Source organism: Colossoma macropomum, unplaced genomic scaffold, assembly GCF_904425465.1.
Source record: "Colossoma macropomum unplaced genomic scaffold, Colossoma_macropomum, whole genome shotgun sequence".
Classification (NCBI taxonomy): Eukaryota; Metazoa; Chordata; class Actinopteri; order Characiformes; family Serrasalmidae; genus Colossoma; species Colossoma macropomum.
This window is the reverse complement of record NW_023494806.1, coordinates 10,801,960-10,821,749: the sequence shown is the minus strand read 5'-3', so window position 1 is coordinate 10,821,749 and position 19,790 is coordinate 10,801,960. Positions and strand designations below refer to the sequence as shown.

At 40.2% G+C, this 19,790-nt stretch overlaps 1 protein-coding gene across 5 annotated transcripts in view; it reads left to right on the top strand.

Moving 5' to 3' along the window:
- grin1b (glutamate receptor, ionotropic, N-methyl D-aspartate 1b) overlaps nucleotides 1-19,790 on the top strand; it is a 31,432-nt gene that overhangs the window by 2,937 nt on the left and 8,705 nt on the right. For 3 of the 5 annotated variants that reach the window (XM_036598432.1, XM_036598429.1, XM_036598427.1), the window contains exons 3-19: nucleotides 2,475-2,651; nucleotides 5,530-5,592; nucleotides 6,339-6,436; nucleotides 8,393-8,514; nucleotides 9,214-9,388; nucleotides 10,017-10,161; nucleotides 10,381-10,467; nucleotides 10,578-10,713; nucleotides 12,033-12,160; nucleotides 12,380-12,544; nucleotides 13,032-13,150; nucleotides 13,950-14,062; nucleotides 14,188-14,336; nucleotides 15,022-15,179; nucleotides 16,565-16,726; nucleotides 16,871-16,980; nucleotides 17,727-17,872. In XM_036598432.1, coding sequence (XP_036454325.1) covers nucleotides 2,475-2,651; nucleotides 5,530-5,592; nucleotides 6,339-6,436; nucleotides 8,393-8,514; nucleotides 9,214-9,388; nucleotides 10,017-10,161; nucleotides 10,381-10,467; nucleotides 10,578-10,713; nucleotides 12,033-12,160; nucleotides 12,380-12,544; nucleotides 13,032-13,150; nucleotides 13,950-14,062; nucleotides 14,188-14,336; nucleotides 15,022-15,179; nucleotides 16,565-16,726; nucleotides 16,871-16,980; nucleotides 17,727-17,872 — 2,253 coding nt within the window. The remainder of the gene's footprint in view (nucleotides 1-2,474; nucleotides 2,652-5,529; nucleotides 5,593-6,338; nucleotides 6,437-8,392; nucleotides 8,515-9,213; nucleotides 9,389-10,016; nucleotides 10,162-10,380; nucleotides 10,468-10,577; nucleotides 10,714-12,032; nucleotides 12,161-12,379; nucleotides 12,545-13,031; nucleotides 13,151-13,949; nucleotides 14,063-14,187; nucleotides 14,337-15,021; nucleotides 15,180-16,564; nucleotides 16,727-16,870; nucleotides 16,981-17,726; nucleotides 17,873-19,790) is intronic. The other 2 variants (XM_036598431.1, XM_036598430.1) reach the window with 1 other exon arrangement.

Genomic DNA, 19,790 nt, shown 5'->3' with positions numbered 1-19,790 from the left:
GTCAACAAAAACAGAGGTAGCCACTGGCAGTTGTATAGTAAATGTTGTGTATTTGAATTATTCAGCAGCCACACCTGAGCACTGCAGGCTAAAACATTTTTTTCCAATGACTTTCTCTCATCTACACGCGAAAACAAAACATACGTGCATGTGCTGTGGTACTTCTACCCGAACTAAAAAACTCCTACTGAGCCCCTGAAGTGCTACTGCAGAAAAAAATATATATTTGTAACAACATTGCATTCTCTTGTATTTGCGAGGGATCAATGGCTACCCTTTTCACCACAGCCCTTTAGGGGTTCCTTGCTTATCCAGTGTGCAGCAGCTGCTCTTTATTTTGGGCTAAAAACAAACTTTCTGTTTTTTGAGAACAGAAAATCACTTTAACACAAATCACGTGGTACTTACACATCCATGAAGGCATATGGTAGAGTGATGTCGCATATGTGGCAAAAAAAGTTCCGTTTGTTATGGCAGAGCTGTGTTCACTAACTGTGGGGTGCTTTGTTTTTGGCTTTGCTAATGTGACTGGTTAAGGCCAGTAATACTGTGTATTGGCTGTTCTCCCTGGCAGCAGCTGTTGTTCAGTGTGGTGCTTGTCAAAACTGTCAAGGGACGCCTGTTTACTCTTCATTTTTCAGAGTTTACTGAAAACCTTGCTAGGCCAGCTAACCTATGTCAGTTGCCGCACTCTTGCCTCAAGCCCTTGAGTGGTAGGTTAATGTGGTTAGCTTACATTTAATCAGTTATTTGTATTCCACTTTTGATGGATTTGTACTTTCCTAGGTATTTTCAATATACTTGTTCATTTACTTATGTAAATTTGTGAGAAAAGTAATCCGCTCTTTTCTCAGTTATGGTATCTTTTTATTTTAGACCAAGATTTTAACGAAAAAAGAAGAGCCTAGCTAACAAACTTTGGTTCCTATGCTAAGAAGTTCTAGTGATGCACACGATACCGGGTTTTCTAGAGTCATTCAAGGTGGAACCTAAATATATATACATACATACACAGTTGCGTGAAAAATATTGGTTATTTTTGTTTTCGTTCCTAGTACCATTTTGTAATTGCTGGTCATTGCATCTCTTATTATCAAGAAAATGCAGAGTTAAGGTGCAGAGTTGCAGAGGCAGGCATATCAAAAACGTTTTTGTGAGCACAATTTGTGCTTACAGCAGCTTGGTAGCAAAAAAAAATATATATTGGAAGTAAAACAAACTCACGCTACTCAGACTCTTTCCTGCTTTTACACAGGCCTCCGTCAAACTGTCACTCGAGACAATTACATGAACAAACAAAAGTCGACTCAAAGCATTACGACTGTCAGAGTCAACGGCTGTGTCTGAAACGTTAACAATGCCTACTCATGCAGTATTCGGAGGCTGAAAGGCAGCCAGTCATGTCCGAATCTAATGTTTGTATAAAACGCTGCCTGCAGAGGTTTCTCCAGAACTGACAACGCTGCTGGACAACGCTGCCTTTTAAGGCACTGACTTATAAGACAGCCCAGGCAGCAATGCATCTAGAGAGCTGCCTTTAGTTTCGGACACAGCCTTTGGCCAAGAGTCGAACCCGGACTCCCAAACGAGTCGAAGAATCGATTCCTTTGGAATCGACTCCCAAACACTGAAGCCTCTTTTCCAATACATGGTACCGGCTCGACTTGACCCTATTCGCCTTTTTTCGTTCTCCATTAGGCAAATCTGGTACCTGGTAACTTGTACCGTTTTTTGTATCACCTCCGTCGAGGTTCCAAGCGAGCTGAGCCGATACCGATACCAAAAGGTGACGTAAAACGCTGCAGACTATACTGATTGGCCAGAGAGGGACTGCTAAACACATATGCTAACGTTAGCTAGCCACCAGGTTAGCGCACCTTACAGCGTCGCCTTTGAGCAACCAGAATCGTCTCGTCGTCTGAACTCTGATGTAACTTTGCATTTTCCAAACTCTTTCATCAGTCTTTTGTCTTCCTGCTGTCAGAACAAAATTTCTCCTTCACGTCGCGGCAGTTTCTTACGGCGTTGCTATGACGACCAGTTACACTGAGGGGGTACTAACGTAAAACCTGCAGCGGAAAACGAAGCGGCTGGTACCAAACGCGTTAGGGGTCGTTAGTAGTTTTCTGACCTTGTACTTTTGTCCTTCTGCCCAACTTTTACTTGAGCCATATTTTTTTTTCACAGAAGTAAGACTGCTTTTACCTGAGCGTAGGTTTACCTGATTGAATGACAGGTTTGGTTTGTGCATTATTAAACCGCTTTGGCTGACGTACAGACACAATACTGTCGCATTTTGACCGTTCTCCCTCGCGGCGTGTTGACAGAGTAAAAGGAGGTGGCTGGAGCTGCTGTCAAATTAATTACAGTTAAAGTAATTAAAAAGCTCTAGACTGTTACTGCCTGCGGAGCTTTTGCCGTGCCTCTGGAGAGTAAGTTAACCAGCATCGTCTCTTTCTTTCATTTTTTTTTAGAGTATCCATCTCTCTTTCCTGCGCACCGTGCCTCCCTACTCTCACCAGGCCCAGGTCTGGTTCGACATGATGCGCGAGTTCCGCTGGAACCACATCATACTGATCGTCAGCGACGACCACGAGGGCCGCGCGGCCCAGAAGAGGCTCGAGACCCTGCTGGAGGAGAGGGAGACGAAGGTGAGATGCAGGGAAGCCGCTGGCGCGAGCGCGCGCGCGCGCACGCTCACGTACGTGTGGTGGTTGTGTGTCAGTGTGTGCACCTGTAATCAGCACCTCAGAGGTCCTCTATGTACGTTAACTGTTTCCTTTTCTGTTGTGTAAACGCATTTCTTTCCATTGGCTAACATTATTTATGCCAGAGGCATCAGCAGCGTCTTAAGTGGTTTTTATCTGCAGAACTTTGTACTTTTTCTACTCATCTCACATTGCTTTTTGCCATAGTCAGATTTCTCCTACGTGTCTCTCGATCCACAAACAGGAGCAAAATGAGGGACTTAACCTGGGGCTGTGCAAAAAAAATCAATGGCAGGGACATGTGGGTATTTAATTACAGTGCGTGGAAGACTAGAGAGATCTGTGGGTGCTGTGAGTGGGAGAGATTATCTCCAAACCTATCCGTTACGGCTAAAACTACAGCTGATGTCTGTTGCCTTTCAGCAACCCTAATGCAAATCAATATTCTCATGCATTTAATGTGTTTGGGTCTACAACCTGGTTGGTGCTGTCCTACCTTTTCAGAAACAGGTTGTGTATATACGAGGCAGGAGGCTTATATGTCTCCAGCCCCCTGAATATATTTGGAATAACCTCAATGTCATTGTAATGTCATTTGTAGCAATGGCAGCCTCAAGGCCTGCTTGCTTTAAATGCAGCAATCTCCCCCTATTTCAAAAAACCCATCAGGGAAGCCAGAGCGTCATAAAAACAGAGCTGGCTGCCTGATTTTACTGTCTGATCTTTACAAGGCTCAGACTGTGCTGTGATAGTTGAGGTCGTCAGATTATTTTATTATTGAAATAATGAGGAGTTATGATTAATTAGAAATATATTGATCTCTTTTCGGGTGCAGTGAGCATGCAGACTCTGATGCAAATCACATATAATCGCAATTAGTTTCATAACATGTAGGGATGCACAATGATATCGGAATCATAATGGTATCAGCAGATATTTGCTTTAATAAAATAGTGGCATCGGACAGATGTTTAGGCTTGACCGGTATTTCAGACGGATATCTGATGTTCTGTTTTTTGTTCTCCAGAAGAGCAGAACATCTAGGAGATGCTGGGTTACGGTGCTAAAATGTCTGCATGTTATTCATTTTACTACATTTGTAAACCTATAGAAATAAATGTTACATTTCTCTGTAATGCTAATTCAGGTGGATCTAGAGCTGGGCAAAGTGACAGTATTTATAGTTATTGTGATTAATTATGTTGCACTATGTAACAATACGCTATTCTAGGCATATTGTGGATATGGTCAGTACTTAAAAAAACTTTTATTACAAATAGAGCATAACTAATCCTGTTTAATTAGATTTAGTGTGGTGTAGTATGTGAAATGTTGAATACAAATCATTGTATGCATCATTTTGGATAGTATGTTTTCCAATGTGTCACTTCTTATCTTTTCCAACTTATCAGATATCAGAAAAATATATATTGGAACATGTCATCTATCATGAAAATTTGAGGTTTTGTGATTTTGCATTTTTTCCGGATTTGCTGCCTCTAATCTCGTACCAGTTTCTGCATTTTATAAATGTTTACGTATCCGCATTGGCAGCTATGTTCATGAAAAATATCAGAAATCGCCATCAGCCCACAATTCCCATATCATTGCATCCCTAGTATGTTTCCTGCGAATTTGTGTCTGCACTGTTCTGACTTAGCCAGTAGCATTGTATATTACAAATGTGGGAAAAGCTCTAGAATCATTACTCACTATTTTCTTGCTCAATTTGCTTTTAAACCCAAATTAAGAGGCTGCTGGGGGCTTAAGTGATGTAACAAAGCCTGAAATTGATCACAGCTTTTAGCCACAAATGGGGTATATTCCAGCAGTCATTTACTTTCATTTCAAGGTTTGCAAAAAAGAATTTAAGACAGAGTTTTAACACTTTATAGCAAAATTCCTCAGCATTGATTACTAGTCACTCTTACAGCTTGCTTGAAATAAATCATGTCTTCGCACAAATCTATCCCTCTGAATTTGTTCTGCTAGGGATAACGTGCAGATTAAATGCGGTAACAGACGGCACAGCTGCAGCATTAAATGTGTACACAGATTTCAGCTTTCTATATCTTTACTTTTTAAAGGCAAGAAACGAGCTGACTCACTGAGGACAGTTACGACAGAGAGACTGATTAGAGCCATGAAGTGTGGAATAGATTATGTCAGCTACTGAAAAATGTGGTTTATCTTGATAAAGCACTACGGATTTTTTCTATTCTGGGCCATATGTCTGGTTTTGCAGATTCCGTGGCAGCGATAAGTTATGCTTCAAGGGCTGTGGTGTTGTTTTGTTGTAGACTTTAAAAGAGATTGATGCGGCTGCTGGTACCTGCACCATTATTACTCATTTGGCCTTAGACCGCACTGCACAGACTATTAATAAACATAAATGCTTTTAAAAATACATCATAACTAAATACACTACAACATATGACTATATATTATTAAGGACATTAAACCATGGAGCTTCCAAAAGACTGGATGTGGCTCACTTTGCTATACAATTTTAATTAACTGCAGGTGAAATGAGGCAAAATGATTATTCTGACAGTAAAATGAATCTTTTTTTTTTTGTTAGACCATTACGTAGGAGGTGGGGAGGGGTGGGACTCTAGCAAAATGTCAGAAATAATGAAGGATTGGCTAGGATTGTCCGTTTACTATGGTCTTGATATTTTTGCAAGCCCCAGGGTTATAGTTTCCCAATTTGAAGCAGAAAAGTGGAGATTTTGTTGGAATGCTTTACTGCACACCATTTATACCTGTTTATAATATTCTTCTGTGTCTGCATATTTTCTCTGTGCACATTATTCATCAGAGTAAAAACAGGAACTATGAAAACCTCGACCAACTGTCCTATGACAACAAGCGAGGACCCAAGGTATATTTGCATGGTCAATGCACGCCGCCCAACAGTTATCTGAACGTAGCAACTAGAAGCCAGTCCAAAAAAAAAAATAAATAAAAAAAAATTCAACAAACAGATTCCAGAGATACCTTATCCTGCTAGCACGTCTATTTATGTTTGGGTTCTTTTATGATTGAGAATGGGTTATTTATTTATTTTATTTTAAATCGTATAATTTCAACAAAAGAATCGCCCCTTTTACCTCCCACTTTTTTATTTTTGTCTAAAGGAATGCATGTACTGAAGCCAGCAAGATTTGCAAGTCTATTCTTTTGACACAGTGCGTGGAGATCTGGTCGTGTGGGACAGGCACAATCCAGATGTTACTCCCACCTTTCTGCAGCATTACTGCCTTTTTACTTTTTCCTTTGGGAAAGAAGCCACCACCACCACCCTGCTCCCTTTCCTTCACCCGGTTTTTGCTTTCCGGTTGCATCAATCTTCTTCTCCCTCTTCCTCTAACATGCACGCTCTTCCTTGGAGTCTTGTTTCCCTTCAGTTTGCATGCTGACAAAATGCAGAACTTTTTTCCTCCTCCAAGCTTACTTTTTTCAGTTTAAGCAGATTATCACGGAAACTTTTTTTACTCCATTTTTCCCAATCCCTTTAATAAAAAAGAAAAAAAAAACTGAAAAAAAAAGAAGCAAGAGCGCTGAACAGAGCATGGTTCAGGGTGGCGATGAGTCAACCACTTGACTAATGTTGTGTCCTAATCCCAGGCAGAGAAAGTGCTCCTGTTCAGCCAAGACACAAATCTGACTGCTCTGCTCCAGGAGGCCAAGGAGCTGGAGGCCAGAGTCATCATCCTGTCTGCCAGGTGAGCTCATCTGCCCTGCAGCATAATACAGTATAAACACCAGCATGTGCAGGAAATGAAACTGTATCAGATCAGAATTACTAACTATGCCAGCCAGCGTGGCTGTTTTGTAAAAGCAGTGGTGCTTTTTTTCAGATGATTTAAAAATTGGGCTCAAGGTCTCTACAAAACTATAAAAACTGGCAACATATAACCATTTGATGTATGTCTGTTTTTTATTTGTCATACTAAGCCATTTTTGTTATCTGTAATATGTTTTTTCATTGTGATATGGTATATGTCTTCTTACTCTGAAAAATAAAGGTGCTAAATGGAACCCAAAAGGATTCTTAGGAGGCATTCTGTAGAACTTGGGTGGGCAACTCTGGAGGGCCAGAGTATTGCACAGTTTAGAGATTTTCCTGCTAATGCACATCTGTTTCAACTCATCAGTGAATTGTTAAATTTAGTAGATGCGCTAGAGCAGGGAAAGCAGCAAGCTGTGCTGGACACCGAACCTCACTTCCCCACCCCAGCCCCAGAAGAACCACTTTTGGTTCCGTAAAGAAGCGTTCAGTAGATATAGTAAAAAAAAACATTTCGTAAATTAAATGTACAATTGAAACGAATGTTTTTAAAGATTAAAGGATTTCCGTATCATGTAAAGGTTCTATACCAGTTAAAGATTTTTCCTAAAACCGTACGCCCAAGCCAAGAACCATTTGGTAAGCCCTATTTTTAAGAGTGAATTTGTATGAATATGCATTGCTACTTTGAAGCTAAGTAGCACTGTCAGTGACCTCAAGGCACTTGAAGGAGAATGTTGTTGAATACATTGCCAAGCAGACACTAGCATTGGAGATACACAAAAAAAAAATAGTGCTTTGGATTTACTTTTATCTACAGTACTGTGCAAAAGGGAAAGACTACACTTCATTTATTTATTTCTAGTCAAAATTAAGGTCATTATATACAAGTTATTCATTTTTTTGTGTCAGGAAAAAACAAAAAATGTGTTTAAGAGAAAATTACACAGTAACCTCCTCAACTAAATATAATATAAAAGATTTCACTATTTTGTGTGTGTATCCTTTGTCTTTATTACAGCTTCTATTCTTTTAAGGAGACTTGCTTTCAATTTTTCAAACAAGTCTGCAGGGATATTTTTCCACACCTCCAAAGTTCAGTCTTAGAAGTTGGTTGCATTTTTTGGTTCTCAGAATTCAAATAATTGGATTCACATTCAATGATGTTGAGGTCTGGAATCTATATCCTTTCCTCAGTTATGACTTCTTGACTGCCCATCCTTTTGAACCCATAGCGTTGAGTTGTTTTCACACAGTAGAAGGATGGACAGAAACATCTGTGGATTTTTTTTCACATCTGAAGCAATATTGAATCTTGATTTTCTCCTCTCTCTCAACGATGAAAGCTGGTCAACCAGGTCTTGGACAATTGTTGGGTGTCCAATTTTTAATAAATTTTTAAAACTCCAGTTTAGGAAACTCTTCTTTCCCCTTTCTTAAGCAAGTGGATTGTCTTCTATCTCCCCAGAAATATCTACTGAAAATTGAATACCTTGTACTTAATGATAGTTTTGACTGGAAATTAAAGAAATGATATGTGGTCACTTTTTTAAGTACACCCATAGACAGCACATGGCACAGCTATGATTCAAATCTGAACTCCAACAGAAGGATTCACCTCTACATTAATATGCAGTGTTTTTACAGTCTGTGCATCGAAGGCTGAACTGTCTATTTATTTACTACCAATGCGAAAAAACAATTAATAAGCAGTTTATTCAGTGATAGTATCACGTCCTTTTTTAGGCAAGGGATCAGTAGGAGAGACTCACCAAATGTCAGATTGTGAGCGTGAGGAGGCGCTTTTGCTCTTTTAGTCCAACAATCAACTTGACATTGGAGGCATTTACTCTGCATGATGCCAGCACTAACAGGCTCTATCCAATCACAGTGAAGACGAAGCTGCGGCCATTTACAAAGCAGCGCGCCAGCTCAATATGACAGGCTCTGGTTACGTGTGGCTGGTCGGAGAAAGGGAGATGTCTGGTAAAGCACTGAGTGAAGCTCCAGATGGTATGTACTATTCCTCCACTCCATCCCTCTCTCTCTCTCTCTTTCTCTTTCTCTTGCACAGACTGTGTAACAGATTGGACGTGTTGGCCTTAGCGCTTTTTATATGATTACAGTTTGCAATCCACATCGGCGAATCAGTGTCTGTGGTGTACTTGGGTGTTTAAACGTTTAAACATCTAGATGTTTAAAGGTTTTAAACACTGTGATCTTTCTGCTCATTGTACTGTGTGCTCTATGTCTAACGTTTAATTTGTTTCATCTTTAAGTGTGTGTCCTTTCTTTCAGTAGACTACAAATGATGCAATAGAGAGTTGTGGTAATCCATATTGGTTTGAATGCGCGTACATTATTACTGGTTTGGCTGGTCATGAGTTTATTTATAAGTGGTGCTTTGCTACCTCTACATTGAAGTGTGAATACGATGGTAAGCTACAACCGCAATTTCTTTCTGTCCTGGCTTCTTTATGCACATCCATGTAATCTTCACATCAGTGTGCTTTCAGTGCTCACCCTGTCCTAAACCCGCCCCCCCTCCGCCTATATCTTACGATGTCCCTCCTGTCTGCCCTCAGGCACTCTGTTACTATTGATAACTCTGTGCACGTCTCTTTCTTTATTTAACGACTGTTGTCTTGGACTGAGAATCTTTTGAGTTTGTGAAGCATTGCCCAACACCATGTAATGTTGTCAACTGGGCAGGCTTGCTCGGCCTCCAGCTAATCAATGGCAAGAATGAGTCCGCGCACATCTACGATGCGGTGGCAGTGGTGGCCCAGTCCATTCAGGAGCTCTTTGAGAAGGAGAATATCACAGAGCCTCCTCGAGGCTGCGTGGGCAATACAAACATCTGGAAGACTGGCCCGCTCTTCAAACGGTGAGGCCAGAGAGTTCGCTCTGTCGCTCTGCAACTACCGCGCTGCTACCACCATCCATCCGCTTTCATGCATTACCATACATTACCGCTGGCATTGGCAAGGGTGGGAGCTATCACACTGCAAATATTGGAATAAACAAGTGGTGTGAAAGTCAAATAAATTAGTAATGTGGGGGAAAAAAAATAAGGTTTCAAGCTATATTACTACAAACATGGTCACACAGTTAATCACGAGTTATAGAGGGTGGTACATGAATCATTTGATCTAAAGATGCACCAAGCCTGTTAAGTTGTAGATTACACTGGGAACATGATCTTTCAAATCCGGTCTGAATCCCGTCTCGGACCCAAAAGCTGGCATGTTCTTGTTCTTCTCAGTGTCATATCCAGTTCTGTTCACCTTCCTTTCTGCTTGCATACTGTCAGCACGATCTTTTTCCACCCATCTCCCGCACCCTTCTTTTTTCCATCTCTGTTCGTACGCACCTGCACTCCTCTCCTTGACTGGGAAAAAAAATCCCCTGCCATTACTTCCCATCAGTGTCAGTGTCACTCGTCGCTATTGAAAAGGGGATAGAGGGCGAGGGTTTTTGTGCAGTCTCTCACTCGACCCCCTCCGGTGTGCTAGAGTGCTGATGTCATCCAAGTATCCAGATGGCCTAACAGGCCGCGTGGAGTTTAATGACGACGGGGACAGGAGGTTCGCCCACTATAGCATCCTCAACTACCAGAAGACTCGGCTGGTCCAAGTGGGCGTCTACAATGGCTCACAAGTACGCAGTCACCTCAGTCCTGTTTAGAATCAGTAACATATTGCAATTTGACATGTGTAACCTTTAGAAAAGACTGAAAAAAATCTCTAACAATGTGATAGACTGTCACAGTTATGCAGTCATCTCAGCCCTGTTTAGAATCACTTAACATACTGCAATTTGACACTTATAACCTTTAGAAAGTGTCCTCTAACAAATCTTCTAACTGTCGAACTACAGGTTGTGATGAACACTCAGAGGAAGATCATTTGGCCAGGAGGAGAAACTGAGAAGCCAAGAGGCTATCAGATGTCAACAAGATTGAAGGTGTTTATTCATTATTTTCTCCCAGATCGTTCACAGTTTTGCTAAATTTCTCACATTTATTTTGGCATGGCTAATTGCCCGTGGAGAAACTCAAGCCTTGTGTCTGCTAGATTGTCACCATTCATCAAGAGCCCTTTGTGTATGTGAAACCGACCCTGCGAGACGGAACATGCAAGGAGGAATACACTGTGAATGGAGTCCTGATCAAAAAAGTGATCTGCACTGGCCCGAATGAGACCATTCCAGGTAACAATGTACCCATGCTAGCATTAATAGACGTACACTGTGAAACAAAAGTTTTGGGATACCTTTCTTTTCAAAAGCCTTTTAATAATGAGCACTTTTTCTTTGTCAGTTTCTAGTAACTTAACATATTAAATAGAAAGCTGTGAAGATCTTGCCATTTTTATCTGCAAAAACTGTAAATCTAAAGGAACAACGGACAAAAGCCCTGCTTGGGAAGAAAGCCAAAGCTCACACATTTTATCCCCTTGTTGTGCTGTCAGACCTTATCAGCGCTCAAACTTTTCAGCTGTTCAAACCACCTTTGAGACAAAAGATTTTCAATATGTGCTTTTAACAATAGTTTGGAAAAGGAAAGTTTTTTAGACAAAACCTACACTTTGTAGCAAGGAAGGCACTTTAATGAATATGGAGCTTAGTGCTGTAAGCTGTACACAAATCAGAGACCACTTTCATTTATTTAATTTCAAGTTAAAACAGCCATTAAGTACAAGTTATTCATAATTCAGCATCAGTGAAAAAAGCAGAACACAGAACTTCAACTAAATATAATATATTTTTTAGTATTTAGTGTGTCCTTTATTACAGCTTCCATTCCTTTCTGGAGACTTGCTTTCAGTCTGCAGGGATATCTTTCCATACCTCCAAAGTTCAATTGTACAAGTCTGATTGCATTTTCTGCTTTTTGCAATACAAGTAATCCTAAATTTATTCAATAATGTTGAGGTTTTAACTCTGGGCTGGTCAGCCTGTTGTTTGAAGAACACCAGCAGCTTTGTTTTATTTGCATTTTTTTTACATTTCCTCTTCTGAGTAATGGCTTCTTGACAGCTACATGTCCTTTCAGACATACAGCATTGAGTTCTTCTCACAATTTCTTTTTTCAGATCTGAAGCCAGAATTGAGCTTTTTATCTCTCAAAGATGAAAACTGTTCTATTTATCCGTTTGTCTGATTATTGTTCTATTTCCTCTGTATTTCTGAAATTGAGTTTTGGAAACTTTGTTTTTTAACTTATTTGCTTTGACTTCCCTCTTCCTTATGCGGGATTATCTTATATCTGACCTCCTCAGAAGTCTTAAAAATGACGTTTAATATAATGGCTACTTTTACATAATGGCTATTTTGAATAGAAATGAAGGGTAGTCTGTAACTTTTGCATAGTAGTGTATGTTTTCATCCTTATTTGAAAATTGAAAATCGACCATTTCAAAACAGAAAATGGTGTCCCAAAACTTTAAATGGTGTTTTGTAAGTGTGGTATTCATAATTCTTAATTGAACCAGTACTATATTGTGTGTCTGACTTTGGCTCTTTCATAGGTCGGCCCATAGTGCCTCAGTGTTGCTATGGGTTCTGCATTGACCTTCTGATCAAGCTTGCGACGACAATGAACTTCACCTACGAAGTGCATCTAGTAGCTGATGGCAAATTTGGCACTCAGGAGCGTGTGAGTAATATCAGTACTTTATTGATTTTGCCAATGCCCAGAGTTTCTCATTCGTCTTTTCCTAAGGTCATGCAGTGGAAAGTCATAACACATCTTCTTCTCTGGATATCTACAGCATGCAGAGCCATTGCTCACAGGTGTAATTACGGTTCCTTGGCAGTACTGGGGAACATTCTGGGCAAGACAAATTACTGCTCGTATTTTTCCCTCTGTTATTAGGTGAATAACAGCAACAAGAAGGAGTGGAATGGCATGATGGGAGAGCTCCTGGGTGGCCTGGCAGACATGATCGTGGCTCCACTCACTATCAACAATGAACGAGCCCAGTATATAGAGTTCTCCAAACCGTTCAAGTACCAAGGGCTCACCATCCTTGTCAAAAAGGTATAGCAAAATGATAATCTGAAATCTTCCTCCAGATTATTTTTGACCTTGATTAATCCTGACAGCATTAAACATCACATCGTTTAGTGCAGTTAGGGGTCAGAGTCACACCCCATGTATTCAGTTTAAGGATTAAATAAAGATGCAATAATGAGAAATTTAATAAGGCTCAGAGTCGGGATCAATTTGATTTAAACTTTGTCACAAAAAAGTAATTGAAATATAGGTAATTTGCTGAAAACTCCCCAGACAGCAGAGTTCTAGAAATGCTTCACAGTTCCTCTTGTTAATTAAATTCTCTTAGCTGAGCATATTTGTGCACTGGAAACTCTTGTGAATCCATTGTTAGGGCTTTTGGATGAAATCTATTAATACACCTAAGATGAGCCTAACTACAGAACATGTTAGATGCTCCATATGGTGGCTCATTTGCCAGTGTGGGTGGTGTGTGTTGGAGCTGTGAGTAATGCCGTGTTGTTGACTGCAGGAAATACCACGCAGTACGCTGGACTCGTTCATGCAGCCCTTTCAGAGCACTCTGTGGTTACTGGTGGGTCTATCGGTCCATGTTGTGGCGGTGATGCTCTACCTATTAGACCGTTTCAGGTAAAAGAAGCTCATCACTACCTGTCTCTCAACCTATGGATCACGGAGTTAATTTTCAATAGGTGGGACCAGGCTTCAGCACCTCAGACTGAGTAGGGTCAATAGATTGGTTGTCAGGGAGGACAGGTCCCTCAGTGCTTGTTGTCACAGTCACCTCTTTGACTTGCTTTAATTGGAAGAAACCACTGCTGTCAAACCCATGATACTATGAAGACAGCACAGTGCACTTAATTTGTTCCCAGAACCATATGATAATTTGTCATTGCTTGCAGAGAGCAACTTGATTGGTTACATTCTAAATGGCACAGAATGTACCCTATCAATAAAAAAGAAGGAGAGTTCAAGTGAAGTTTATTTTGCTTCAATTAATGGTCTATTTTCATGCAATGAATTAAGTCTTACATTCACAACAGAAACATGTGAAGGATAGACATGTACTTTTAATAGTGAAAGGTTAGTGAAAGTTTTTCTACTCTTAAAAATAAAAGTGCCAAATCATTTGTTTTCCTAAAGAACCTCTTAATGGATGGTTTTATAAGAACTATTTTAGTAAACAAGTGTAATGTTTAAGAACATCCCCATAATGGAAAGGCTGTATACAAATAAATTGTTTTTCTGAGAAACCTTTATTTTTTAGGAGTGTAGGTTTATGGCTCCTCCCACCTATTCCATGATCCATGTCTAAACCTGCTGTCCTACAAAGATATGCCACAATCCCCAGCAGCTGAACTCATGCAAAATGTTTTATTAGATGTTATTGTTACTGGAGTTTGCTCTAGTAAAGATGTTTCCTCTACAGCCCGTTTGGAAGATTTAAAGTGAATAGTGAAGAAGAAGAAGAAGATGCCCTCACCTTATCCTCTGCTATGTGGTTCTCCTGGGGTGTACTACTGAACTCCGGTATTGGAGAAGGTACATGACAGCAACGAGAATAATTTACTCAATCACGTCTGTCTGATGAGATTACTCCCTTAGTGCATGATTGATTTTTTAGCATGCATAAACGCTACTCTCTCTCTCTCACCCTGTACTTGCAGGTGCCCCACGGAGCTTTTCAGCGAGGATTTTAGGTATGGTGTGGGCAGGTTTTGCTATGATTATAGTTGCATCTTATACTGCCAATTTGGCAGCCTTCCTAGTGCTGGATCGGCCTGAGGAGCGCATTACCGGCATCAACGACCCTAGGGTGAGATCACTGAGGGCGGGCCAGCCTCACATGTCATAAAAATGCACGGAAAACACATACATTGCACAAACGCTGCTCACAGATCTCATGCTTTTGCATGGTACAGTATTAGGGCAGGCAATTAAGTCGGTCAAGGACGTAACAGACCTGTTTCATCTCAGGGTATTTTTAGATACCTTTCTCTCACCATGGAAAACCTCTACCCTGCTGAAATGATCAATGAACAGAAATTTCAAAGGGCTTGTATGAGGATAGTTCAGCCAAAGTTCACATTTAAATTCAAACACTTTGTTGTATAGTCACACAATTGCATTAGCATAATTGAGCATAAAACACAGTGGATTGATGAGGCACAGGAAGGACGATTTACATAGAAGTTCTGTGAGAAGCATTAAATGGCAAAGCAGTGGTACAGCACAGCATGCGGCATGTTCTCAGTGGTAGCTGGATTCTGGGACATGTTTTTTAGGGCATGCTTACCTTGGCCTGTCCTGTTCACTTCTAGCATCCTTCCCCCTAGCACTGCTATCCCATGTAGACAGTCAGAAAAGCCTGCCTTTGGATTTGCAAGATCCCAAATCCAGCTAACTTGAATTATTTAGATATTTTGGATGAACTGTCACTTCAGCGATTATGCATCTCGTGAGCTCAACAGGACAGCTCTTGCTGTGCTATTGTTTTGCAGCTGCGAAACCCATCAGACAAGTTCATCTACGCCACAGTCAAGCAGAGCTCTGTGGACATTTACTTCCGCCGTCAAGTTGAGCTGAGCACCATGTACCGCCACATGGAAAAGCACAACTATGAAAGCGCCGCGGAAGCCATCCAGGCTGTGCGAGACGGGTCAGTCACACACTTCTTCAACTCGTCTCAACAATTTGTATTGATAGAATATACTCTTAAAACTAAATAGTTGAAAAAATCTTTAAAGGGCCTATAGCATAAAAACTTAGATGAAGAGTTCGATGAAGTATGTAAACAGTATGAAGACGTTCCATTAATTCCAACACCATATGGTCCAAATAGAAAAATTAAGCTGCAAACATATCCTGTTTTAAATCCTGTGTGATTCTGTGATATCATAAAAACAAACTGATTTACATATGTCTGCTGATTTACCCCACAGCAGTTTAGCTCTGCCCATGCTTGTTGAAGTTATATGGGCTGTTTCAGCCTGGACTGCTTTTGATTGAGGCACAATACTGGAGAGTCAAGGGATAAAGAGAGGGTGTAAAATGGTAATGTAAGAGTGAATTATGGCTGTTCTTGTTACATAAACCCACTCAAAAGTCATTAGTGGGCCTCAGGGGGGAAAAATAAAATATAAGAAAAATGTGGAATATTGGCCCTTTAATTGCCATGGGACCTTTACATTATGTGGTGTTTCATTTACAAAAATGGTTCTTTAAGGAACCAGCCATTGAAAGGTTCTTTAAGGAACCAAAACTGGTTCTCCTATGGCATCTCTCCAAATAATGCTTTGTAGAACCTTTATTTTTAAGAATATAAGGGTGTGGATGCATGGTACTTGAATTTGTCTCTTTGTCTTGGCATATAATGCGAATGAGGAAGGAGCACAAAGTACATAAAGAATAAAACCAGACCTTAAATCACATTTAAACCAGAAGAGAATAAAACAGTTTTGTAAGCATGGACTGCCGGGATTGAGGGTGAACCTTTGCTTGTTTGAGATATTAATAGCAATTCAATTGTTATGTCCCAACACTGAGTTTGATAAAGCAGGCATCAAAGAAATATATACTGTACAATACAGTGATGTGTTTTACCAGCAAGTGCTGTGGGTGACAGATTCTCCTCTGAGTGAACAAACAGCAGGCAGAATGTGGATAAGGCAGTGCTTAGTCCTATTCAATACAGCTCATATTGATGCAGAATACAAAGCAGGATAGGGAGTAGCACTTCAAAGGGGGACCTTCATGAATCATTGTGTCGTACAAAGCACAGACAGAGACTGATGGCAGAGGGCCAGTGCTGTTTAGGGCCTGTGTGAGGAACAGAAAAATATAACACATTCAAATCAAATGAAGTTTTAAAGTTTTCACCCGCTGCCTGAACAAGGCCCAGCTTAATTGGGCTTAGAGGATTCATGGCAGTTGGCTCAGCCCAAAAAGAAGCCACAAATTCTTACTTTCTTGCTTAACAAATCCAGTCTCAGCCGGGGATCTAGAATTCAAAGCCATTGTAAAGCACTCTTCTCTCTGCCTTAGCAAACTCCACGCTTTTATCTGGGATTCAGCCGTGTTGGAGTTTGAAGCCTCGCAAAAGTGTGACCTGGTCACTACAGGAGAGCTGTTCTTCCGCTCGGGGTTCGGAATTGGCATGCGTAAAGACAGCCCATGGAAGCAAAATGTTTCCCTGGCCATTCTCAGGTAATGCCATCTTAAATCAGTCCAGTGCTGTCACTGTTTTTTGTTACTGTCTTTTAATCTTGTGGCCTCAGCCTAATTTGTGTCTCTTTTAAGTGGTCCAGTGTAGGTGGACTGAATTTGCAAATGTTTTCTGTGAATCAACAGTTCCCATGAGAATGGCTTCATGGAGGACCTGGATAAAACCTGGGTGAGATACCAGGAGTGTGACTCCAGGAGCAATGCCCCAGCCACGCTTACCTTTGAGAATATGGCAGGTATGATCCACATTTGTATTTTATGTAGCTGTCATCATATTTTAGCTTAAATTATTTGTGTTCTTCTTGATCTTCTTCTCATTTTTCTGGGCTTTCAGCTAGGGATGCAAAATGGCAATTGTGGAGAGATGCTTATATGCAATAATTTTTTTGTGCATATCTGCTATAGCCAGTACATAAACATTTATAAAATGTAAAAATTGGTACTTAATCTACCTGGAGCAGACAATTTTATAGGGTTACAAATGCAGTAAAGTAAATAAAATGCAGACATTTTAGTGCAACTGCAGAAGCATCACCTAAACATTCTTCTCTTCCATAGTAAAATAAATATAATTAAATATCAGTTTGAAATATCTGTCAAAACTAAACATCCTCGGATACCAGTGTTGTATTTTTAAGTAGTTTTTGTATTATCTGTCGATACCAATACGATTGGATTAGATATTACTGTACATCTCTGTCTGCAGCCATAGTAAAAAATTTGTCAGCCTTCAGCTGAAAGCAGCTAATAGAAACCTACATACACACACTGAAATGATTAAAATTTCAGGAAATTAGTTCATGAACACTTAATGGACAGAATTAATCCTTAAATAAAACAAATGTATAATAATAATAATAATAATAATAATAATAATGATAATAACTCTATGTATTATTGCATCTCTGGAAATCCTTAATTTGTATATCACCGTCACAGTATTTGACTTATTTAAAATCGAATTGCGACATTCATTTTGCAGGCGTGTTTATGTTGGTGGCTGGTGGCATCGTCGCCGGGATCTTCCTCATCTTCATCGAGATCGCGTACAAGCGTCACAAAGACGCTCGTAGAAAGCAGATGCAGCTGGCCTTTGCGGCAGTTAATGTTTGGAGGAAGAACCTACAGGTACGGCTGTCCGCTCCCTCATTCTTCCTACAGGATAAGAGTCTGCATGGGCCCCTAGCAGGCTGTTTACTGCTGCTACCTTATAAGTTTTCTGACACTAAATGGGGACAAATGGACCATTTTGTTCCTGCCTAGTCAGTTAGAGGGTTCAATTTAAAGACCCAAAGAGTGCAGCCAGCTGTAGCGAGATGCATGTTTAGCTCTTGACCTTTGCAATATGAAATAGACCAAAGGTCAAAAGACTACCTTTTCCCTCAAATGGCTATGCTTTAATGCATGCAGACTTACAGATAAATCTGTACTTCCACTGCCCATCAAAAGTTTGGGGATATCTTGCTAACATTTGAAATTTTCAAGTACCTTGGGTATATTTTGTTTATCAATGTGGCTTTCTTTGTATGAAGAGAAGGTTTTGTAAAAAAAAAAAAAATACTTAACCGTTTTCTTTTCCAGACCGTCTTAAGGGAGGTTTAAACAGCTGAAATGTTTGAATATGACAATACAACAAGGGAAAAAATCTGTGGAGTGTAATGACATTATTCCCAAGGTAGTACTTCTGTTTTTGCAGTTTTTGCAAAGAAAAAATGGCAGGATCTTACTAACTTCATATTTAGTTACTGCAAGCTGACAAACAAAAAATCTTACTCGTTTATTAAAACATTATGAAAATCTAGGTATTCCCAAACTTTTGACAAGCAGTGTATTTATGCTGCATTTACAATTACATGATAATAAAGCAGTTACAGTGAGTGAATATTGTATTCACCCACAGTAGAATATCCCAGAGCAGGAAAACTATTGTTGTGCAAATTTGGGCTTTTGCCCATAGTATGCTGATGTTATGATTGAGATCATATGAGTGGTTCACTGCAGATCCATGCTAAGGATCAATTCCTTCCACGTCTTCCACTATCCAATCAGAGTGCGCAGCATGAAGAAACAGCTTCTCCATTCTCCCCTACTAAATCTCCACTAAGCAGAGCAATACACACGCACACACTAACACACATACACTACAGCAGGCGGTGCTGCTGTGGCGGAGCGAGGCCAGTGCACGCTGGGCTGTGCTCTAACTGAAAGGCCATGCTAGCCGAATGTCTCAGTGGGGTTCCAGCAGGGATCAGAGGCTCTTCCTGCCTGTGTTCAGATCACTGTCCCCTTACTGCTGGTCTCAGTCTAGGTCAGTACATGCTGGGTCACTGGCCTACACAACAGCAGGAGGCTGGTGAAAACCAGTGTGTCTTGCCTTTCTCCAACTGAAAAGCCCAGCTGTGTTTCTATGTTGGTATAATGAAGGCACCACAGTAATCGATCTCAGTATAAATCAGAAGCAGCATAGGTTAAGTTGTAAAAACATACTTACTGTTTATATGTAAACATAAAACCTGTTGTTCAAAAGTTTGGACTTGCCTTCCATATTAATGATTTTCATTATTTTATATACCTATATATACACTATAACATACATAATGCAGTTTAGACATGAATTCCCAAAAAGTTGGGATAGTATGTGAAATGCTAATTAGAAAGCAAAAATAATTACCTTATAAACATGTTTTGTGAAGACACGTTCACTCCAAATTTGATGCCTGCAACACTGATCCAGGTTTGAGGTCTGATTTTTTTGCCATTCTCCTATTGTATTCATATTGTATTTCATTGCCCAGCCATACAAGGCCTTTGTTGTCGTATTTCATGCTTTATCATATGCCACACAATTTCAGGGAAACAGGTCTGAACAGACAAGCCAGTCTACCACCCACAATTTCTGATAATGCAGCCATACTATTATAACATGCAGAATGTGGCTTTGCATTATCATTTTCAAAAAAGCATGGATGCCCTTGAAAAAGATAGGCAGCATATCGCTGTTGTCAGAAGAAAAATCTCCAAAATGGTGACTTTACAGGAAAAGGAA